The following is a 20,203-nucleotide window of genomic DNA, read 5'->3' on the forward strand; positions in this document are numbered from 1 at the left end:
GCAACAATATTAAGTAACTGCACAATCATTCCAGACTCCAACCATCCACCAGATACAAACAGTATGTACTGACAGAGAAGAGCGAGCCGCATGATGCACGCCCGCAGGATAAATGAATCCCAGCTGAAAACTGAAGGCAGCGGTTTTACTTTAAAGGATTTACCGTACACCCCACTGCAAGTTGGAGAGCAGAAAAGATCACGTCCCTGATGAGTGAGGTGTGAAAACCAGAGCCCAGGTGTTATACTTACTCTTTATCATGACATTACTGCAACACAGTCAGGAGCTTGATGGGCCCCCAGGAATCACAGTATTGTATCACCTATAAGTCACCAATAAATGGACAAAGCAGGTCAGAAACTGTTGACCAGTTCATTTGGACATTTGGAGGGAGGATAAGACATTATGCAGGAAACAGCCATCACCATGGATACTGACAGAGGCATTGCTTGTTCATGTCAGTTTGCGCAGCCCAATTAGGTAGACAGTGCTGGATCATGTTTTCATCATGGATTACTTTTTAAAACCGCTTTGGACATGTGTCTCAAATAAAAAATGGATTTAGGGACAAAGTGGTGCTTTTGCCATCTCTTTTATTTCTGCTGTCACAACCATGAAAATGATGGTGGGAGTACATCAGTTCTAGAGTCAGGTTCCGCTGTGCGCCATGGGTCAGGACGGTGCTGGATGTGGTCGCGCAAAACGAGACGCGCAGTGAAGAGAGTTCAGGGGACAGAATGGAACCGAGCTTCCATCTGTGTGTCTGTCTCCACACAGACTCCAGGCTGCAGCATCCCAACATCACCAGGTGCAGTGGAGCAAAACCTACTACAGTATATATGTGCGTGAGAGGGGGAGAGGGGGCGTTGTCGCTGGGGAGGGGGGGGGGTGACAGGAGGAGAGAGAGAGAGAGAGAGAGAGAGAGAGAGGGAGGGAGGGAGGCTGGCGAGGTGGCGGGATTTGTGTTAAAGCCTCTGCTCTTTGAGACATGCGCAAGACCGTCAGCAGCAGCAGCGCCACTGCGCCGCGTTTCCGCCTTGGCTGAGCGGCGCGCACAGCAGTGAGAGGGGGGGGGGGAGGTAAGCCGAGAAGACGAGTGGAGCCACAGAGACGCAGTGGGCACAACACGGACTCGGAGCAAATTACAGCGACGCACCAACCCCCCAGCAGCCCGTCATTTCCACGCCACAAAAAGCGACCTGAGCGGTGCGCGCCTGAGCGCGCCCTCCCTCCCCAAGCATGGAGATAGCGCTATGAAACAAGCAGTAAAATGTGAGATTCACAGAAACCAGAAGAAGAGAGAGCGTGTGTGTGTGTATGTGTATGTGTGTGTGTGTGTGTGTGTGTGTGTGTGTGAGAGAGAAAGTGGCTATCTCCTTTATCTTTTGCGGGTGATCTCAGTTCTGTGCTCTGCAGACTGAAAATGAAGAAGTTCAACATCAGGAAGGTGCTGGACGGCTTGAAGGAGGTGTCCTCCTCCACCCCGACGGTCCAAGTGGGGCCACAGGAGAACCATCTGATCCAGGAGACCATCCAGTCCGAGCATTTCCAGCTCTGCAAGGTGGGCGAGTCTCGGTGATTTTCTGATACAGCTGTGTTGTCCTGTTTTCTTTTTTTTTTTTTTTTAATGTTAATTTTAATTTTTTTTAATTGAGCGGTTCTCTCGGCGCTCATCCCGTCGCAGGACACAGCAGGTGTGAGTTAGCTTCGAGTAATGAAAAGAAAGGACGCCGCATTTTGCTCTCCTGTCTTCTCCTGAACTATAACGAGTCCCTGATGACTAAAGGTTTATTCAACATTATTCCAGTTTTTTATTTATTTATTATTTTAACCACAAACCATTAACGTTGTCTGTGTTTGTCCAGCTCATGGTCTGATGGACCTGATTTAAAATGCGCATATGGCGAGTGCGCTCTGGTGGACTAATGGTCACATTTATAAGTTTCTCTGTGACCCCAGGCATTAATTTAGTAGTTTTTTTGTTTGATTTGATTTTAATTTGTTAAGCCAACTAGTTCCTGCGGATATAACAAAGGTTACCATTTCCCATTAAACGCCATCGGTTGCGGGTTGTGCGTGTGCTTGGCCTGAACTGTCATGTTTAGGGGTTGGGCCAAACTGATCCACTCTTGCATAATCTGTTGGGTTTGGATTAAGGGAGCGGAGCTCTGTGGTTATTGTGCGTGAGTGAGAGTTTGTCTTCCCCCCCTTATTACTATCCTCCACAGTATCTCGCCCCTTTTTTCTCCTCTCTCACAGTCCCCCATCTCTCCCTCACACATTACCCCCCCAGATCATTGATCCATTAGGGGCTGATGGCGCCTGAAGTGAGTGTTTGAAAGAATGGTTTGCCCTTCTCTGTCTAAATTGGTCCACAGCAGAAGATGAGGTTAATGAATGCTGCGGTTCCTCTTCAATGCTGGCTGTGATCTTAAATCAGGAGATCCTGAAGTGGATCCCAGTGGTTTGATGTGGGATTATTAGAGCTACCTCAGTGTTCAGTTCTATTATGTTTAACTCCCTTGTTCAACCGGCATTATTTTAAAGGGGTTCATTGGTGGAATCTTTTTAAGGGTTTTAACTGTAAACTTTCTATATTTCAATCAGGTTTTAGCTGATTTCTCAGATGTGGGTTTTTAGCTCTCTATCACAGTCCATCTTCAGTGATTAACTTAGTCCTGTTTTACAAACTGACTCTCCATGTGACTCTGAGGTCTTCATTGTGGAGGACCCATGTGATTACTGCTCATGCTGTTCTGAGAGATGCCAACATAAGGGGCAGGAGTCGAGGCTGGGGCAGCTATATGTTTAAAAAGTGTAATCATCTGTTTATTCAGAATTATGAGTTTGAGTGCCTGAAGCTTGAACTAGAAAGCTGGGCAACATAGTCTGGAACAAAGTCAACACAACTGAGTTGGGGGATATTGTGGCTGCAAAACTAGCTGTGAGATTGCAGCTGAGACATTACAGCCTAAATACGTCCATCAGCAGAGGGGCATCGATTGAAGTCTCTCTGAGCACCATCCCTTCCTCCTTCCTACACCTTTGTTATCTGTGTGAATAGAAACTCTGTGATTTTTCTCTGTAAAAAAATGGCAGGTGTCTTTGCTGCACTCCATACTTCTTATGTAACATGCTTTAGCCTTCTGCTGCTAAACAAACAAGTCCAACAGCCCACCACCGGCTGACTGATACCATAAAACCAGAGTCACACATAGAGATATACAGTGGATGGACGAGAAACCAGGAACACCTATCTGTGTGTTCTGCTCCAAAAAAACTCCACAGACCACAATTAAATGTTTCACATTGGTGTATTTGGTGTTTTTTTGTTCAAACTGAAGTGGAATTGTAGTCACATGTGGGAGGTGGTGAGAGAAGGGAAGATAAAGAGAGACATGATGGATATTGTTAAAAAAGAGAAGCACCATGATTGCAAAAGAGTCTTAAAAAGCCAAGTAAAAGGTGCAGGAACAGGGTAAACATGTACGGATGGCGTCTTTCATCCTTTCTCCAGATTTATTTCTGTTTCATAACACCTTCCACATCCATCTGGGATCATTTGTTTACCAAAATGTGTGTGACATCCTGCGATGCAACAGCACCCCTGCTGTGAAATCGATATCCTGTCTAAGGCGTTCTTTTTAAAATCTTTCTTTACAGACTGTCCGTCATGGTTTTCCGTATCAGCCGTCAGCCATGGCTTTTGACCCGGTACAGAAGATACTGGCTGTCGGGACCCAGAGCGGTGCGCTCAGATTGTATCCTTTCATTTGCCTTTGAGATGTCATATATGTTAATGTGGCCCCGCATCCGTGGAAGGCGACAGCAGGTAAGGAAACAGATGTCTGAGCTGCTGTATTCAGGTGCTAATGCGCATTAGTGCGGTTTCTCAGTATTGGTAGATTTTGCTGACAAGTTTTCTTTGGCGTTTGTTGGCTCCCGGACGCCTTGAGATCTGCATGCTTCAGCATCAAGAATGTAACCGTTTTATGTTACCTGAATGTCTCAGCTCCAGATGGTGTCACGCAGTTACAAAATAAGAAACGAGAAACAGAAAACGGGTGTAATTCAGCTTCTCTTGAACGCTAAATCTTAGCTGATGTTATCTTACTTGTGCACACACTTTTAAACATCTGGATGTTCTTGAAAAGTTGATATTCAGCCTCGCTGAGGTGTGTGCTGCTCATGTTGGCTTCCTTGCAGGATGAGAACATTTACACAAACGAGGACAACTGCTTGTGATGAGATGGCTCCGCGGGGAGTTGTGTAGCTTCAGAGTATGGCTGTGAGCTCGCCTGCATCAGGCCTCTTTCACAGGTCTCCCATGTATTCCCCTGCCAGTCCGACAAACTTTGCCAGCTCATTTCAGGGTGATGAAGAGCTGTCCGCTTGGTTCTCCCACATCGCTCCTGCTAACAGCTGTAGCATTGTCTCTTTCACCCGTGTTGGAAAAGTGAAAACATCAAAACTCTCAGGTATGGAGTCTGCTGAGTCTCAGATTAATACCAAGACAATGATGGACTGTCTCTTCTTAAAATCAGAGTGAGGGAGACCAATTCATAATGATGCCACATATCTTCTGGAGATCAGTCTATGAACATGATAATTTCTTCATACAAGGTAAAGCAGATTCTGTCAGTGGTACACATGTATTAGAAGATGAGAGATGAAATCCATTCTCTGGAGGAAATAATGTGTCGGGGCCGGTGTAGGAAGTACTGAGTGAGCCTAATATGGCTTATGTCTCACTGGCTGATAGATTTCTCCTGTGAGCGTCAGACTGGCTAAACTCATTGTAGAAGCAGCCTACCACCAATCAGCTTAAAGATCACAATGCTTTCTCTCAGAATATCCTCAGTCTGGGTGAAATGATCTTGTCAGATGGATCCTGCTGGCTGAATCTAGTCGCTGTGAATGAGCCAAGGACGCTTTGTGTTTGAATGATGTGCATCAGATAGTCTTATCTGAGGTAGGGGAAGGTGACTTGGGAGAATCCATCTAGGCTTTGGTTCTGGTTTTCATCCTGTGTCATTTGGTGTGAAGTTCTTTATCTGATGAGGACGGTATTGGTGTGACACACATGAAGGGAATAATGGAGATTTTGGTGATTCGTGGTTTTTGTTTTGCTTTGCTGCTGCTCAGGTTTTTTTACGTGGTGCCGTTCAGCCCTGCTAGTCTACATGAAATCCAGACGTGTGTGCTGATGCAGACATGCATGTCCTGGGGTTACTATTTTTTGCAGCTCATTGCTACCTGTATCTGTATGCTTTTGCATTGTTGTGTCTGTTTGCTTGGCTGGACTTCACGTTTCTTCCGTGGAGGACAACAGGAAGTGGCAGATCACGGGTCTCAGAATGGCAGAGGACTGAAAATTACAGGACGTGTGTTTGCCTGTCTGCTAGTGAATGTGTCTGTGTGGCAATCCTCCGATGGGACGACGGATCCCTCCAGCCGTCAAGCCTGTCCTGTGTTTGATGTTCGCCACTGTCCACCTGGGAAGATGACCGTGTCCCTTTGGTGTTGTCTGGAAAAGAGAAAGAGGAGGCTAGAGGAAGAAGCTGGCAGGGGAGATGATGATGGAGGAGGATGAGCAGAGAGAGGAGAGAGTGTGAGTGAAGCAGGCTATCCCCTGCTTCAACTTTTACTGGTCAAGAATAGAATCCTTATTGATTGTTGTATGGTAATTCAGTGAGGCAGAGTGTGTTCTAGTGCACTCTCTCACACACACACACGGCCATCAGCTGTTTGCTAAATATTCCAGCAGCAAAAAGAGGCTGCGAGCGTTTGGAAAACAAGATTTGTTGTGCAAGCACATTCTAGTGGATTAGCAGAGTGATCTGAAGCCAAGCAGAGATAATGTGTTGACATATACTGAATAGAAAGAGTTCTATGATTTGAATTACTGAGAAAAACCCCAAAGTAAAGGCCAAGTTTCCTTTACTTGATCTATATGCTGTTAATATTTCCTGAATGGACTCATTGGTTTAACAGTGGTGCTTTTAAGTAACATCAGCTGCAGGTATTTGTTGATGAGGGCTTTGGTATTTTAAAGCCAATAACAACAGACAAAAACAGGGCTGATTCAACATGGTAAGCTGTAATAATGTTATGAACATCCGTAAGAGCTGAGCATGATGCTAATTGAGATCTGTCAGTGTCTAGAGGAGAAGATTATATGAGATTACGTTGTCAAAAGCAGAGAAAATGTCTTGTTTGTTTTTGGAAATCATTAAAGTTTGCTAAATTTGGGCTGTAGGCAATTTGATTCAGGCGTTGTGCTCTGGTGCTAAAACAAGTCTAAATCCTCATTCTGGGAGGTCTGGCATACTGGTAAATTAAAAAAGCTCCTCACACTGCATTGAGTCATCTTCATCCATCTTCATCCATCCATCCATCGTGAGGCGGGGAAAACTCCGGGCTTGACGCCAGTGCACCGCGGGGGCCACACAGAGACAAAAATGCACGCACACACTCATACCTACAGTCAGTTTGGGCTAGTTAACCTGAAGCGCATGTTTTTGGAGGTGGGAGGAAGCCGGAGAACCTGGAGAGAACCCCCGCAGAAACTGGGAGAACATGCAAACTCCCCACAAAGCGAGACTCTAACCCAGAACCGCCTTGCTGTGCGATGACAGCTCTACCCACTGCGCCACCGTGCTGCTTGGAGTGAGTCATCTTATGGCAATGATATTTAAAGTTAAAGCAATGCACAGATTTTGTATCTTGTACTGATTAATAACTTCTTGTGTTTGGAGAGAATTCTTGTAGGATGGAAAAAACAAGTCTATTAATGCTTTAATTAAAAAAAACAAACCTCTCCATATTTAATAATTGAAATTCATACTCTGCTGGTTCAGTTTGTACTTTAGAGGCAAACTTCCTGACAGAAAACACAGTTTTTGGAAACTGTTTTTTGGATGACTTTGATCCAATCAAACTGGCCTCATTTCAATGCCTGTGAAATTTGGTGTGTTTGCTGGGTGGTGTCCACCTGAGTGTGTCACAATGTGGTGACTGAACTGTGCAGAGAGATGGCTCTCTGCTGGTGGCGGCCAAGAAAAATGGCAGCTTTGTAACCCAGACACTACCTGAGCCAGCAATAGATCAAAATGTCTCTCTGTGGTCTGCCAGATTATCTCATCCGCAGAACATCTTTGGCTTCACACATGCAAACAGGACCACACACACATACACACACAAAAAAGTTATTACTTCATGATAGACGTTCTAAGATGACGGAGCTGACCGTTTCAGCCCTGCCATCCCAGAACGCCCATTTATAGTGGAAGACTTATACAAATGTTAGTTGTTGTATGTCTAGTGGACACAGAAGGGCAAACATTTGCACATGCAGGAGAACAGTGGTTCACACGTTTGCAGAGAACTTCCTATATGTACACACACGTACAGGAACTGCCCTGTGCCCTGTGTAGCTTTTGGTTATAGCACAGGCTGATTGTGACATATTTACAACATCAGTCTTCCTTTTAATTTATTCACCTCCTTCCAAGCTTTGTCGTATTTTGCACATCGGTTCATTGAAGGGCAAGACGTACTGGGCTGGAATATAAATGGTAGATAAATAGGTGTTGAAATTTTATTGCTATGGAATGCAAATCAAAATTGTCCATTCCCACCCCACAGGACTACACAACATGTCTCATCAACATCAAAATGAGTCCATATGCATGAGGACACACAATGTCAAATAAGGTAACAACATGAGCACATCATGCTACAGCTGCCTTTGGCTGCTTGATAAGAAAGACGTTTGCACGGTTTATCTGTATCTTTTATCTTATTTAAGCTTGTTTGATTTTGGTATCTGGCAGTGACGGTGCCCTGGTTAAAAATAAAAGCAGGTTGATGATTCAAATTTGTGTGACAAGTGCCCAATGACACAACACAGAACCTGACACACACCCGGGACTTCAGTGTTGTGTGTGAGACAACAGTATCAGGACAGGAAATGGAAATTTTGAGACACATGGGAGAAGGACGCATCCCACAGCGCTGGTACTTCTACCACCTGGTCTAAAATTCAGATGATAATCAACACTGAAGGATGGGATGGAGCCACCAGAAGGACACACAGGCCAGAAGGAGGTCAGCCACAGTCAAATACGCCCAGTGGGCATGAATAGTGACAGTAAGCTGGCGATGGATGCCAGGAACTCCTATAAGCAAAGGACTGGGATGAGAGACGACCAGAGCCAAGATCCAGGATGAAATGAAGGGCATTGTGGAGCATACCAGCCCCCCCTTGGGATGAGCTGCTATACTGACTGAGGAGGAAGCATTCTGGAAGAGCGGGAGTACCCAAGGTGGGATGTGATGATACATGATGGAGTGGAAGGACAGAGGTGCAATGACTCACATGGAGGCAGCAGACATGACTCAAGACAGCCGGCCCAGTGCACCGTGTACCTGCCTACCACAGAGCCAGTATTTCTATTTCTGAACAACCCGTGGTTGGAATTTTATTGCATTTCAATGCATGTGAGAAACTCCCAAATTATTCAAATGCCTTTTTAATCATGCTTCACAGAGCAGCTCAGTTGCACACTGTCAACATGCAATTTGTGATCATTACGGGTGGCAGAAGTGTAGCTAGCACTGTTGCTTCACACTTTGAGTTTGCATGTTTTCCTCATGTCTGTGTCCCCCTGGATTCCTCCCACTGTCCAAAAAATGGGATAGATGTAAATAGATGACACTAAATTGGTGTGAATGTGAGCGTGAAAGCTCATCTGTTTTGGCCCTCGTCCAGGTTGTACCCCCACCTCATCTCGCTCAACATCAGTTAAGCTATCTGTCTTTGTGGACACTTCTAGAAGACTCCCCATAGTGAAGACCGGGCCTGGGGTCTGTGTCCGGTTATGCAATGTGCTCACACTGAGCACAGCGAAGAGATCGACTGAGGCAGTGACCGTCTTATCAGGGGAGCTGAACTGCTTCTGTGAATGGTTTCTACATACATGATTAGTTCATGCATCCGTCTTTGTTTACCACGTGCTACCAGCACCTGAGGTGATATCGAGGATTCATCACTGTATCAGTTCTTCTTGGGCTGCTAGCATTAGCATACGGGGGATGAAAGTCTGGGAAAGATGAGAGCTCTCACACAAAATCAAGAGGGATTAGCATCTCATCCCAGTTGACCTCATTTTACTTTTCACACACAGTTGGATCAGGGAAGAGAGAATAGCTTGAAATTAAGTCATTTTATTACATCTGATGAGATAGTCTAATGGTGTGAGTATGTGTTTCAACAAGCCGTTGGCGGTTGGAGGGAGGATTCAGCCTGTCTAACGGGGTGTTTTAAGACAAAATGGTTAAAAGTTGAGTTTGCGACGAGGTCGCTGGAGAGCGCAGAGATTGAGTTTTGGTGTCTGTTCAGAATACATCGACTTCACAATCTTTGTGTTTGTGTGCGTGCACGTGTGAATGTGTACCTGTTCAGTGTGAGAAGTACTAAAGACCCCCCTCTGTGCTGGGTTTCATCTTTCAGGCTTTCCAAAAGCACTCAGCTTCCTCTGTTTTATCGGTTCGAAGAAATGGAAAACAAATTTTGCTGCATCAGTGCCACAACAATGTGGCTGCTGCTTCTGTCCAATATCCTGACAGTGGGTCCAGCTTAGGTCCTTCAGCCCTGACCAGGTTTAAGATTAAAGTTGCTGTCATGTTACTTCTGCTAAATAATTTAGCACACATTTAGGTTTTACTCCTCATGCTCTTTGGATTTTCCAGCACCCGTCTCGCTAGAAGTGATGTTGCTGTGTTTGTGTTTACAAGGTGTCCTCAAGGTTAGTTATGTTTAACCAGTTCACTAATGAAAATGTGCACATAGCCTTTCGTGTTTCTTCAGTGAGTCATCAGAATTCAGGACAGCTGTGATATTTTTGTCCCTAGACAGCAGTGTTATTGGAGGCCACGAAATCTTAATGACCTTGAGAAAGGTTAACAGCAAGGGCTGCTGTTGGTAATGAAGACTAAAGGAGGTTCAGCCAGATCGTAGCATGTTTTTGTCCCTGTTATCAAGGTTTTTCTTTTACAAATTAGATAATCATTTACTATAGTTAAATCTCGTTTTTTTTTTTTTTTGTTCAGAAGACACTGTCTGCATACCAAAAGCTAGAGAGCGCTCAGAGTGCTCACCTCCACCAACACAGATGTCACCAAAACCTGAGCTGTCAGGAAATAGCTTCCAGGCTGTGTCAAAAATCCAATGCAGTTCTAATCGTGATGTTTTTTTTTTGGGTTTTTTTTTTATTGCTGTGAGGATAATCAATGACTGGATCATTATTTTCAGGACATTTTACACGCCGGTGTTCTCACCATGATAATGATACTTTACTCTGATCTGCCTCATTATGTTATAGGGCCTAATTCCTTGATTGTTGAACTCTGCTCCTACCATTTGGAATCATGTGTATCATGATGAACTTGTGAGGCATTAGCAAAAATATGATTTACCTGATTGGTGGGTGTGGATAAAGTTTGGATAAATTGGATACATTTTGCATTGAGTAATCGTGTCAATTTCCCCACTGTGGGACAAAAAAAGGATTGTCTTATCTTACTATGAACCAATGCTTATTGCCGTCTGAAGCTATATTCTGCTGTCTCAGACGTGGATTCTGATCTGGATCCAGCCTGTTCCGTGCCTTGATGTATTTCTTTTGATATTTAATTTTATTCATGCGATGAGCAAATTTTGAAAAACCAATCTGTTGATGTTGGCAAATGCATGAAGAGATCTAGAAACCCAGAATCCACATGTGGATTCCCCCCCAGTGTTTGATCAACTTTTCCTTTGGTCCAAGATCCCCTCTGACACCAAAGTTGATCGAAATGTGTTTCAGATATCTTGTCTACAAACAAGCAAACATGGGGAATCAAATACAACAGAAACAAGTTACCAGTCAGGCTGGAATGTCAGATACAGGGCAGCTCACCAACCTGTGGACTTATTCCATACATGACAGGCAGTGTTTGCTTGGTAATGAGGTGTGATGTGGGCTGGAGGGACAGATTGGTCCAGTTTTACACTTTCTGTCAGTGGACGTACCTGCGTCACTTGCTTGGTTGTTGGCTCCATTCTGTCTGCTCATGGGCAAGTGGCAGCATTTTGATCTGGCTACTGATTTAGCATTTGCTAAGGGATTGCTTGTCTGGGTAGCATGGTGGGCAAGTAGGTATGAGTTTGCCTGAATGGCAGTTTGTCTTCCAGGTGGCACCATGATTCTTTGGTGACACGTCTGGGGTGTACCCCACCCAGCATATAGGCTCCAGCAACAGAGCAACAGCCATGACTAGCGAGACGCAAAAAGGGTCTGATGATGAGACGATTGCAGTCGTCTTATCAAGAAAAAGGATGGATGGAGGATTGTTTCTATATATGTGTTCATATTTGGATGACAAGTTAACAAACACAAATGTAAAACACAAAATCTTCAACTTAATATCAAACCCAATGATAGACATGTCTAGATATTGCCCACATTTGTCTTGAACCATGAAACTTTAAGTAGTAGAACTTTAGTTGGCTTTGGAAATGGGAACTAATGCATGGAGTAACTTGTGACAGCTGACAGTGAACGTAAAAAACTTCCTGTGGGCGGCGGACAAACTTAGCAGAGTTTTCTTGGCGACATGGGAACAAGTCAGGAGTGAAGATGCTATGTAAGAAGATGACATTAACCGTTTCAATTTTGTTTGTAAAGTTTGGATTTTTCAATTTTTCTATCAGCAATTTAGATGCAGAGACTTTTAGTTTATTATCATGTCACATCATGAATCATGATTCACTCTCTTCTTTCTTTCTTTTAGCTCCAATTGTTTTTTAGATAAGATGGATAACTAGAGGTTTATTTATAACCTGCCGGATCATTTCACTACTTTACTTCCCTGTCAGACCTCATTCTCTTGATCCCAAATCCACATCTTACAATTTTCCTTGTAACAAATGCAGCAGGGCAAAATGGATGAAGCTGCAAAAATAAGACCCAAGTCTTAAAAAAAAAATCTGAATTATCCTTAACTGTTTGGAAGAGGGAATGGTGCTGATGGTGGTAATTTTACACAATCTGATATTTCAGTCCCATCAACCATTTTTTGCGCAGTATTCTTGGAAAACGACACGCTGCCCCTCCCCGGGCTGTGACAACCAGGGACACACAGTCCTGTCAGCCATCTTTGATTTATGACAGGCTTTATTTCACATGAATGCCTTTTCAGCAGTTGTGTGGACCATGTACCTTCTTTATTGATTTGCACTCATATTAGTCCTGGTCAATATACTTCTGTGCTATTCCACTGCTCTCATGACCAAAGGCTTTGACCACTGTCTGGTCCCTTACCACAGAGGTCCTTTAACATTAACAGTCAGGCTTTCACAATGAACGACCCTGTGTGCTCTATTGAATTCATTTGGCGTCACTTTGTGCGGCGTCTCATTCAGGAGTTATGGTCTGTGTACATTAGAATCTGGTAACACAATACCGCCCATTGATTTCAAATTGTGGTTCATTTGTAAGTGTGAGGCTTTCATGATCATGTTCCCCAAGGATTAAGTGCTTCAAACTACTAGCAGCAGTTCCTTTTACAGTTTTAAAAATGAAACAAGTGATCCAGCATTCCAAAGTGTGTGTGAATTGTCCTGAGCAGATCTAAAGATGGCTCTCAATTGTACTGTAATGTAAATATCACTTCCTTGTTCGTACTATCAATCGAGTGTCTTACTGAAGGACCCCTGTCAAATGACACAGCAGTGATGAAAACTAGTTCCATGAGATCAGTGCGTTTTTCAAGTTGAATGGGAGTGTTGTCTTTCAATTATCACTTCAGTACAGAATGCATGCTTAGGATGCAGGTCTGCCTGAGTCTATCTGTGATTCGTGCTTTCCAAAGACGGAATCGAAACACAAAATGAGGCACTCTGTGTTTTTGTTTTGGTATACATCAGACAAATGTCTGTTTATTCTCAATGTGACCTGACTGATTCAAATGCTTCTTCCTGGCTGCATGAAAACATTTCATTTTATGAGCTAAAAATAACCCAAGCATAAAAGGACATCTTCTCAGGTGCTTGTTTTGAATATAACATTAGTGTCTGTGGTTGACACTTGGTGGTTTGGCTTGACATTGTTGTGAAGGTGCTGCAGGATGAGTCAAACTCTTGCTGTCAAATTGGCTCGGTTCCCGTTGTGCTTGTAAGGGGACTGGCTTACAGAATGTTATGAAGCCCAGAGATTTTATCGACTCTCTCGCCTCCCTGCCCTTCATGTGACCACTGGGTCTCCAAAGGGCTGCAGCGCTTTAATAGCTGAGGTATATTTCCTCCTCTTCACCCTCTCTTTCCTCATCTCCTGTTGAACCACATTGTTTTACATCTCCTCATTCTGATTCACATTCCCATGGATAGAATTGTTTCGTAGTTTTAGGGTTATAGATTTTTTTTTCTAATGGAAGTTATTGATTTTTCTCTTCTGGTCCACCTACTGACTCCTTACAGCTCATTAGTTTTTGTGGAGTCTTTCACCATGTCTCAAGGGTATGTGCTTCTTCCTCATTTTCGTGCTGTACATTTCTTATCCTTTTTAGTTTTGTTAAGTTTTGCAAGTTTCAGCTAAAGTTCACTTTATAATTAGGTCAATTTTTACTAAAAAGAAAATTGTTTGACCAATTAAATGTCTTCAAATATTTCTTGTTCAGCGCTCAGGTTTATATCGTACTGTTGGTTAGGTTTACATGCAGAGTGATAATGTTATAAAATAGAAAAAAAGCTGCCCATCCGTATCTTGGAAAACCTGGAACCAGCACAATGATGATTTAAATGGTTAATAGATTTTCAAGAGAATGATGAATGAAGTGATTGTGTCGGCACTAATGACAAATTATTGAAAGCTCTTTAGCCTGACGATTTACACCATTGTTTTACTGAGCTATCAAAATGATCCAATTATGCTCATCAGGATGTTGTCTTCAGGCTTGATGTAATTTTGTCTCAATTAGATTGGTGTATTTTAGCAGTTCAACATATCTTTGCACCTAGGGGTGAGTAGCCTGATAATTTTAAGCTGAGATTGATCTTGAAGACGATGTCTAAATTCCAGCCAAACGTCAGCTTGCTGAATTTATTATTTACTTCTGTTTCTGGCCCCCACCCTGGTTTGCTTATTGCAGCAACCTCATTCTGTGGTTGTCAGACTGTTCTGGTTTTGGGACATACATGTGAAGAATCCCGAGTGCCTAATGGCCATGTGTTGTGTAAATGGTTGGTTATGACCTTACTCAAGTCTAGACACTCTGTGTCTGCAGGATTCTCTGCACTTGCACTGCTGCACACAGACAAATACAGACGCACACATGCAGGAAATGGAATGCTCCCAAGGTACCAGAGGTACTTGTGGAATTGTGTTGCATGTGCTGAGATGTGGGTGCATGTGTGTGCCTCTTGTGGACAGTGACAGAGGAGTATTTTGGTTCAGTTGCACACATCTAGTCTGTGTGTGTCCTTCTGTGTTGTCGGCCTCAGAAAGACCAATACGCAGCTCAACCACGAACCATCTGCAACGGCAGACACACAAGTGTTAATCCCTGTAAATCTGTTCTATTTCATGCTTTTTACCTTCTTTGCTACAGGCTAATTTGTACATACTTAACTAAACCAACTACAGCTGGAGAATATTAGAATTTGTCAGTCCAAGCAAACGAGCCTTAGCTGCAAGTATGGCGTGTGGGTCACACTGCCTCTAGGCCTATCATATAATACATACCATAACCAGATGTTTTGCTTGGGGCTGAATTTATGGAATTAGAAGGGAGATGAGGATGACTGGACATTGTCTTCATAGGAGTGTCTGTTGTTCTTCAGATGCAGATGAACTGTTAAGTCTTGAATTTAAATGCCTATTCTTCTGTGTGGTGCTAAACTCAGGTGCAATGTTGGTAATTTTTGTTCCAGGGTGTTGCTGGATGTGAGGTTTATTGGGCCACCAATGACCAATATAGTCTGGCCACCAGTGAGTTTGGGGGTTTTGCTCAAGAGTTAAAATTTTGGAGGGATTTTCCTTATTTTATGAATGTCCAGCTGGGGGTAGCCACATGTCTTCTGGTCATTTAAGGTGTATGTCTTCCTTTTTTCCCTTTTACATTCATATTCATTCCGTTAGGTAGGATTCTGTTGAGTCCCAGCTTGTGTTCTGGGTATTAGTATTGTAGGTTTCTGGTAATAGTGGCACAGTGGGTAGCGCTGTTGCCTCACAGCAAGATGGTTCCCGGTTCGATTCCTTTCTGTACAGTTTGTACGTTCTCCTTCTGTCTGCGTGGGTTCTGTCCAGCTTCTTACCAACTCTAAAAACATACAGCTTAGGTGAATTGGTCACATAAAAGGTGAGAGTATTTTTTTTATGTTGCCCTGCAGTGAAGTGGTGTCTTATCTAGTGGTGTACCCCACCTCTTGCCTGATGGTTTAGGCTCCAGCAGACCTGTGACCTGCAAGGGGGTAAAACGGCTTAAGATGAAATGATTGCAATCATCTGGTCTACAAGAAAATGGATGGCTTAAATGTTGAAGCTTCTATCCATCTCAATTTGTGTCCCACAGGACACAGAAAGGACAATTTGATCTCCTGAGTACCATATCCTTTTTTCAGTCTGAAAAGATGCTGACATTTTGAATTAACAATTTTATGTAGTTTTCTCGTGCATCTACCAGAGAGTGTTCCGACTTACCCAACGTAGTGTTAACATTTGAACACCAGTCTAGTGCCTCTGATATTTACCTCAATATAATAATTGGAACAGCCATTTGCTTCTCTTATTACTATGATCTCCCATCATTATAGTTCTTATCAAGGTGTAAAGACTTTAAAACAGGTACTTGTGCCTTTTATTGTCCAATACTGAATAGTTCGTTCTCACAGGAGATGAGCACCATGTTTAATTACCTTCTTGTTGACCTTTCGTGATCATCGCAGCTTTTTAAGACAGAAATTGTAACGGGTGCTGAAGTAGCTTTGCTGTAAGACTGTGGCAGCTATTGATTTGAGCTGTGCAGATACTTGTCCCACTGATGTTAGGTCTGTATCTCTTCACATGACCTTTTAGTTCTTGCTCGGCTCCCTTGGATCCTCAAAGGAAGTGGCACTAAAAAAGTAACACCAGGAACCAGGCATTTCTCACATGATGGAAACCCTAAAAGTAAAGTCAACTTGGTATTATGGAGCAGAAATGGGGGTATATTTTAAGATAAGATAAGATAAGCCTTTATTGTCCAACAGCAGGGAAATTTGTGAAATTTTTATTTTTCAGGGCTAAATGGCAGATTGATAACAAGAACAAACGGTCTTGTAACATTTGTCAACTCAAGTATGGGGCCCAGTATTTGGAAGATACAAAAAGACTCTAAAAGAGAAGTGAATATTGGACATGTAATTCCAAACGTATTGATCCCTATTTGTTGAAGTGTGAAGAGCTACTTAATTTGCTGAATCTCCTCCTTGTTCAGATGTGCTACAAGAAGAAACGGTGATCCACCATCGATGGTTAGGATATAATTTCTTTTTGAAATGGCTGATGTGTCGTTGAATAAACTGGGCTTGCTTCAGCCGTAGTAACTCTTCACACCGTGTCCTGGACTAAATATACCCCCCCATTCTGTGTGTGAATATAGCTAATCATAGAACCCTCATACCTCATAACAGTAAATCATCTGTTGCTTTTCTGTACTCCCTCCACTTGCTGACAGTGGGATCACCAACAAATGTTATTCTGAGGGGAGAGGACTCTACAATATCCGCTTAGTGACATAAGCCTCACCACTGCCAGCCTAAATAGATGACATTTTGTAATGGACTTTGCTTGAAGAAAGCGAGTGTCCTTCCTGACTAACTTTATCCGGCTGAGGCTGTGATTCCTGCCCTGAACTTGGCATCGTGTTTGCTCGTCAAGAGCTACGCAGATCCTGACGCTAGCCTTCCTGTATCCTGCTGGTAGCTGCAATGATATTTATGCTCCTGTTGCTTCTCTGTGGGTTGCCCTGCGGTATGCCGTCATACTGGGCTCCTGTGGGGAAGACACACGTGTTGTATGACGTGATGAGTCAGGCTTTAATACCCCACCACATGGCTGTCATGCTCACCCAGCCCTTCCCCCCTCACTTCAGCTCTCAGCCTGTTGGTGTGTGATATGCAGTACCACTGTGCTTTAGTGTGTGTGTTATATATATACATGTGTCTTTGTGTGGAACTGGAGTGACCGAGGGCCTATGGTTTTTCTGCTTAATTAGAACAGAATGTGGATTATGTGGTAATGTTGGGAGAAGGGATGAAAAGGTTGAGATAGACATGTTGGGACTGGAGGGGACATATGAAGAGGAAGGAGAGGAAGGGGGTTATGCTGCATCCACATATTATGGTATATTATGTCTGCTTGCCTTACAATCATCCAGCAGGACTGGAAAGAATTGGCAGAAGGCGTGTTCACCATGTGACCACTGGAGACATCTCGAGTAGCGTCTTCACTGATACAAATATCAAAAGATGCTACAGATCTGTTCTTCATTTGTCATTTATTGCAGCAAAGCTCGCAGACAGGAGGTAAAGCAACAGGGAGAGCCGATGGCTGAAAACACTGCAGACTGACAAAATCACATCTAAGATTAGAAAAGTGAAGAGGAGGACAAGAAATAAGATTCAGATAAAATGTACCGTAGGAGTGTCTGCATATGAACTGGAGCCAAAGTGGTCGCAGCCATTCCGCTGTGTGACTCAGAGCCCTGGTGGTGTGTGGGTAGGGTTTGTGGGGATTGGAAGGGCAACACTTGGCTCCTGACCCATCTGTTATCAGACCCCCCATCTGAGCATAAAGCCACCACACATCGGTTGTTTGCCTGCCGTATTAGCAGGACAAAATGTCAGAACCCTGGGAAGTGGGGAACGCCTTGTATTTGTTTCCTACCCCCTTCTCCACTCGACCATAGTAAGTGCATTATTTATTCTGCATTTTATTTATCTGATTCAGAACAAGGACAGCCTATGAAGGAAAGGACACCCTTGCAGCCCATGGAGCGGCACTTTCATTTCAGTGATGAAGCAGCTAATTTGTTCGATAAGCTGGAAGCCGTAGCCGACTCCCAGACATGCGGGGGGAGTGACTGATGAACACACGGTGCAGTAGGCCTCAGCCTGTCATGCCACTAGACCCCCATTAAGCTTCAATTGAGGTCTATCGGCATGATTCCTCTTGTCTGGCGCTTGGCAAAGCTTTCGCATTAGACACGGGTGTTGATGATTTCTGATAACACGAGGGAGGACAACGCTGAGCACATTAACCCTTGCTGGCACTGCTGCGGTCTTGACAACATTAGCATCACTTAGTGACTCTTGGTGTTAACCCTTTCACTGACAAAGGAATCCTAGACAGTGTAAGGACTGGATTTAATCTTATCTGCGCTGTCATTTAAAACACATATTACTTGCAGTACTAGAGGGATTTCACCTTCCATCTTTTTGTCTGTAAGCTGTTTTTCGCGTACTGATCAGCAGCTGGTGACCATTTTTAGAAACTGTTGCTGCATTGCCATGCATTTTTAATGGCTAACGCCACTGTAGAAGGCTTTGTTCTGCACGTGTGTGCAGTTGCACCTTTGTGTTCTGTATGTGAACCCAGGCCAGGGGCAGTTCTGTGCAGCTGAGCACTGTTTGGGTGACTTAGTCTATGTGTACATTTCTAAATTTGTATATGAGCGTCTGTTTCTATTTGTGTTTGTACATATTTTGTTTGCTAATAGTGATTTGGATACTAATGAAATGTGACAGCTTTGGGCCTCAAACACTCTTTCTGACTCACTTTGAATAAGACCTGTGGGCTTCAGATTCCCTGAAGTCTCCTTAATACTGTTTCCATGGCTCCTGAACATCTTTGCAATATTAATATGTTGCTTAAAATAACTGGGAGTGGTCCAAAATAGAAAGTGATACAAAGCAGATTTAAACAGTCATTTTGTTTTATTTTGGGTGTGGAAATCATCCTTGTTGGTCCTGTTGTATGAATTTATTGAGCAAAACCGATATCCTTTTGCACATAACGTCATTTGTAGTTTTCATATTAATCTTTCATGGTTGGTTTCCTATTGTCGCTGCACGCCCACAAAAGTAAGTTGAAGGAACACCCAAAACATGTTATTCTAGCTTTATTATCAAGATCATTACATTATATCATACATTATATGTATTGTAACTTTGATTAATCCTGCATGATATAGTATTAGCCAGTTCATAGAATTATCTTTTAATGCTTATCCCTTAGTCCTCTAAGAGTGGAGAGCAGATAGGTCAGCGGATTATTTGCATCGCTCCATGTCTCATATTGACATTGTATATTTTACTGCAGCTTGTTACTGATTAATCATCTAAGAGCAGAATGGTTAATATAAAACTGCATTATCTGTGATGCAACTAAAGAATGATGTGTGTTCATCATTGTATTTCGAGTGTGTGCTTACACTGAAGATCAGCCATTATGGGCTGGCTTCCTACCAAAGGCATCCGGGAAGAGCGATGAAATAGGGAGGAGGATATAAGAAGAGAAGATCAGACGAAGGGATGATAGAGATAAAAATGACAGAGATGGTATGAGCAAGTGATGCAGAGGGGCGACAGAGGGGATTAGTGGCAGAGCAGGGAAGATGCTTTTTTGTTTTCATGCTCACATTCCTTCCACACTCAGAATATGACTGACTCACAGTGAAGGAACCAAATCCATCATGGCCTTTGTGCCCTCCCCACTGCACACAGGATTTCTATAAACACACAACCATTCACAACAAGGAACAATCCCCTTGACTTACGTAACCGCCTTTGTTGCCCGATGCACTCGCTCGAGTCTCCTCCCTCTGAAGACCTGTATGTGGTGTGTGATGCAATTATGTGTGTGTTTCTCTTCCCCATCCTTGCTCCTCTTTCTTAACCTTAACATAGACCCCAGAGCTATATAAATAAGGTAACACAGACATTTTACTGCATTGTGTTGTTGGCATTTTTATGATACACAAGTGAGTATTTTCCCACAAGCAAATGTGTTCTTTTTAGTAATCCATCTGTTTAGATCGAATGACTTCCTTTTTCAGTCTTTAATTATTTAATCTAGTCATCAGCATCAATGGATGGACATTGTCTCCATGCTACTCGTGTGTG

At 43.3% G+C, this 20,203-nt stretch overlaps 1 protein-coding gene across 3 annotated transcripts in view; it reads left to right on the top strand.

The window, feature by feature from the left end:
- Window positions 1–1,055: 1,055 nt before the first annotated feature.
- The window catches only part of stxbp5a (syntaxin binding protein 5a (tomosyn)), a 91,288-nt gene continuing 72,140 nt past the window's right edge, over window positions 1,056–20,203 (top strand). For 2 of the 3 annotated variants that reach the window (XM_068342420.1, XM_068342421.1), the window contains exons 1-3: window positions 1,057–1,272; window positions 1,417–1,561; window positions 3,664–3,761. In XM_068342420.1, coding sequence (XP_068198521.1) covers window positions 1,424–1,561; window positions 3,664–3,761 — 236 coding nt within the window. In that variant the 5' untranslated portion in view covers window positions 1,057–1,272; window positions 1,417–1,423. Of the gene's footprint in view, window positions 1,273–1,401; window positions 1,562–3,663; window positions 3,762–20,203 lie in introns of all 3 variants that reach the window. The other variant, XM_068342419.1, reaches the window with a different exon arrangement.

This window comes from Antennarius striatus, chromosome 19 (genome assembly GCF_040054535.1).
Source record: "Antennarius striatus isolate MH-2024 chromosome 19, ASM4005453v1, whole genome shotgun sequence".
NCBI classification, from domain to species: domain Eukaryota; kingdom Metazoa; phylum Chordata; class Actinopteri; order Lophiiformes; family Antennariidae; genus Antennarius; species Antennarius striatus.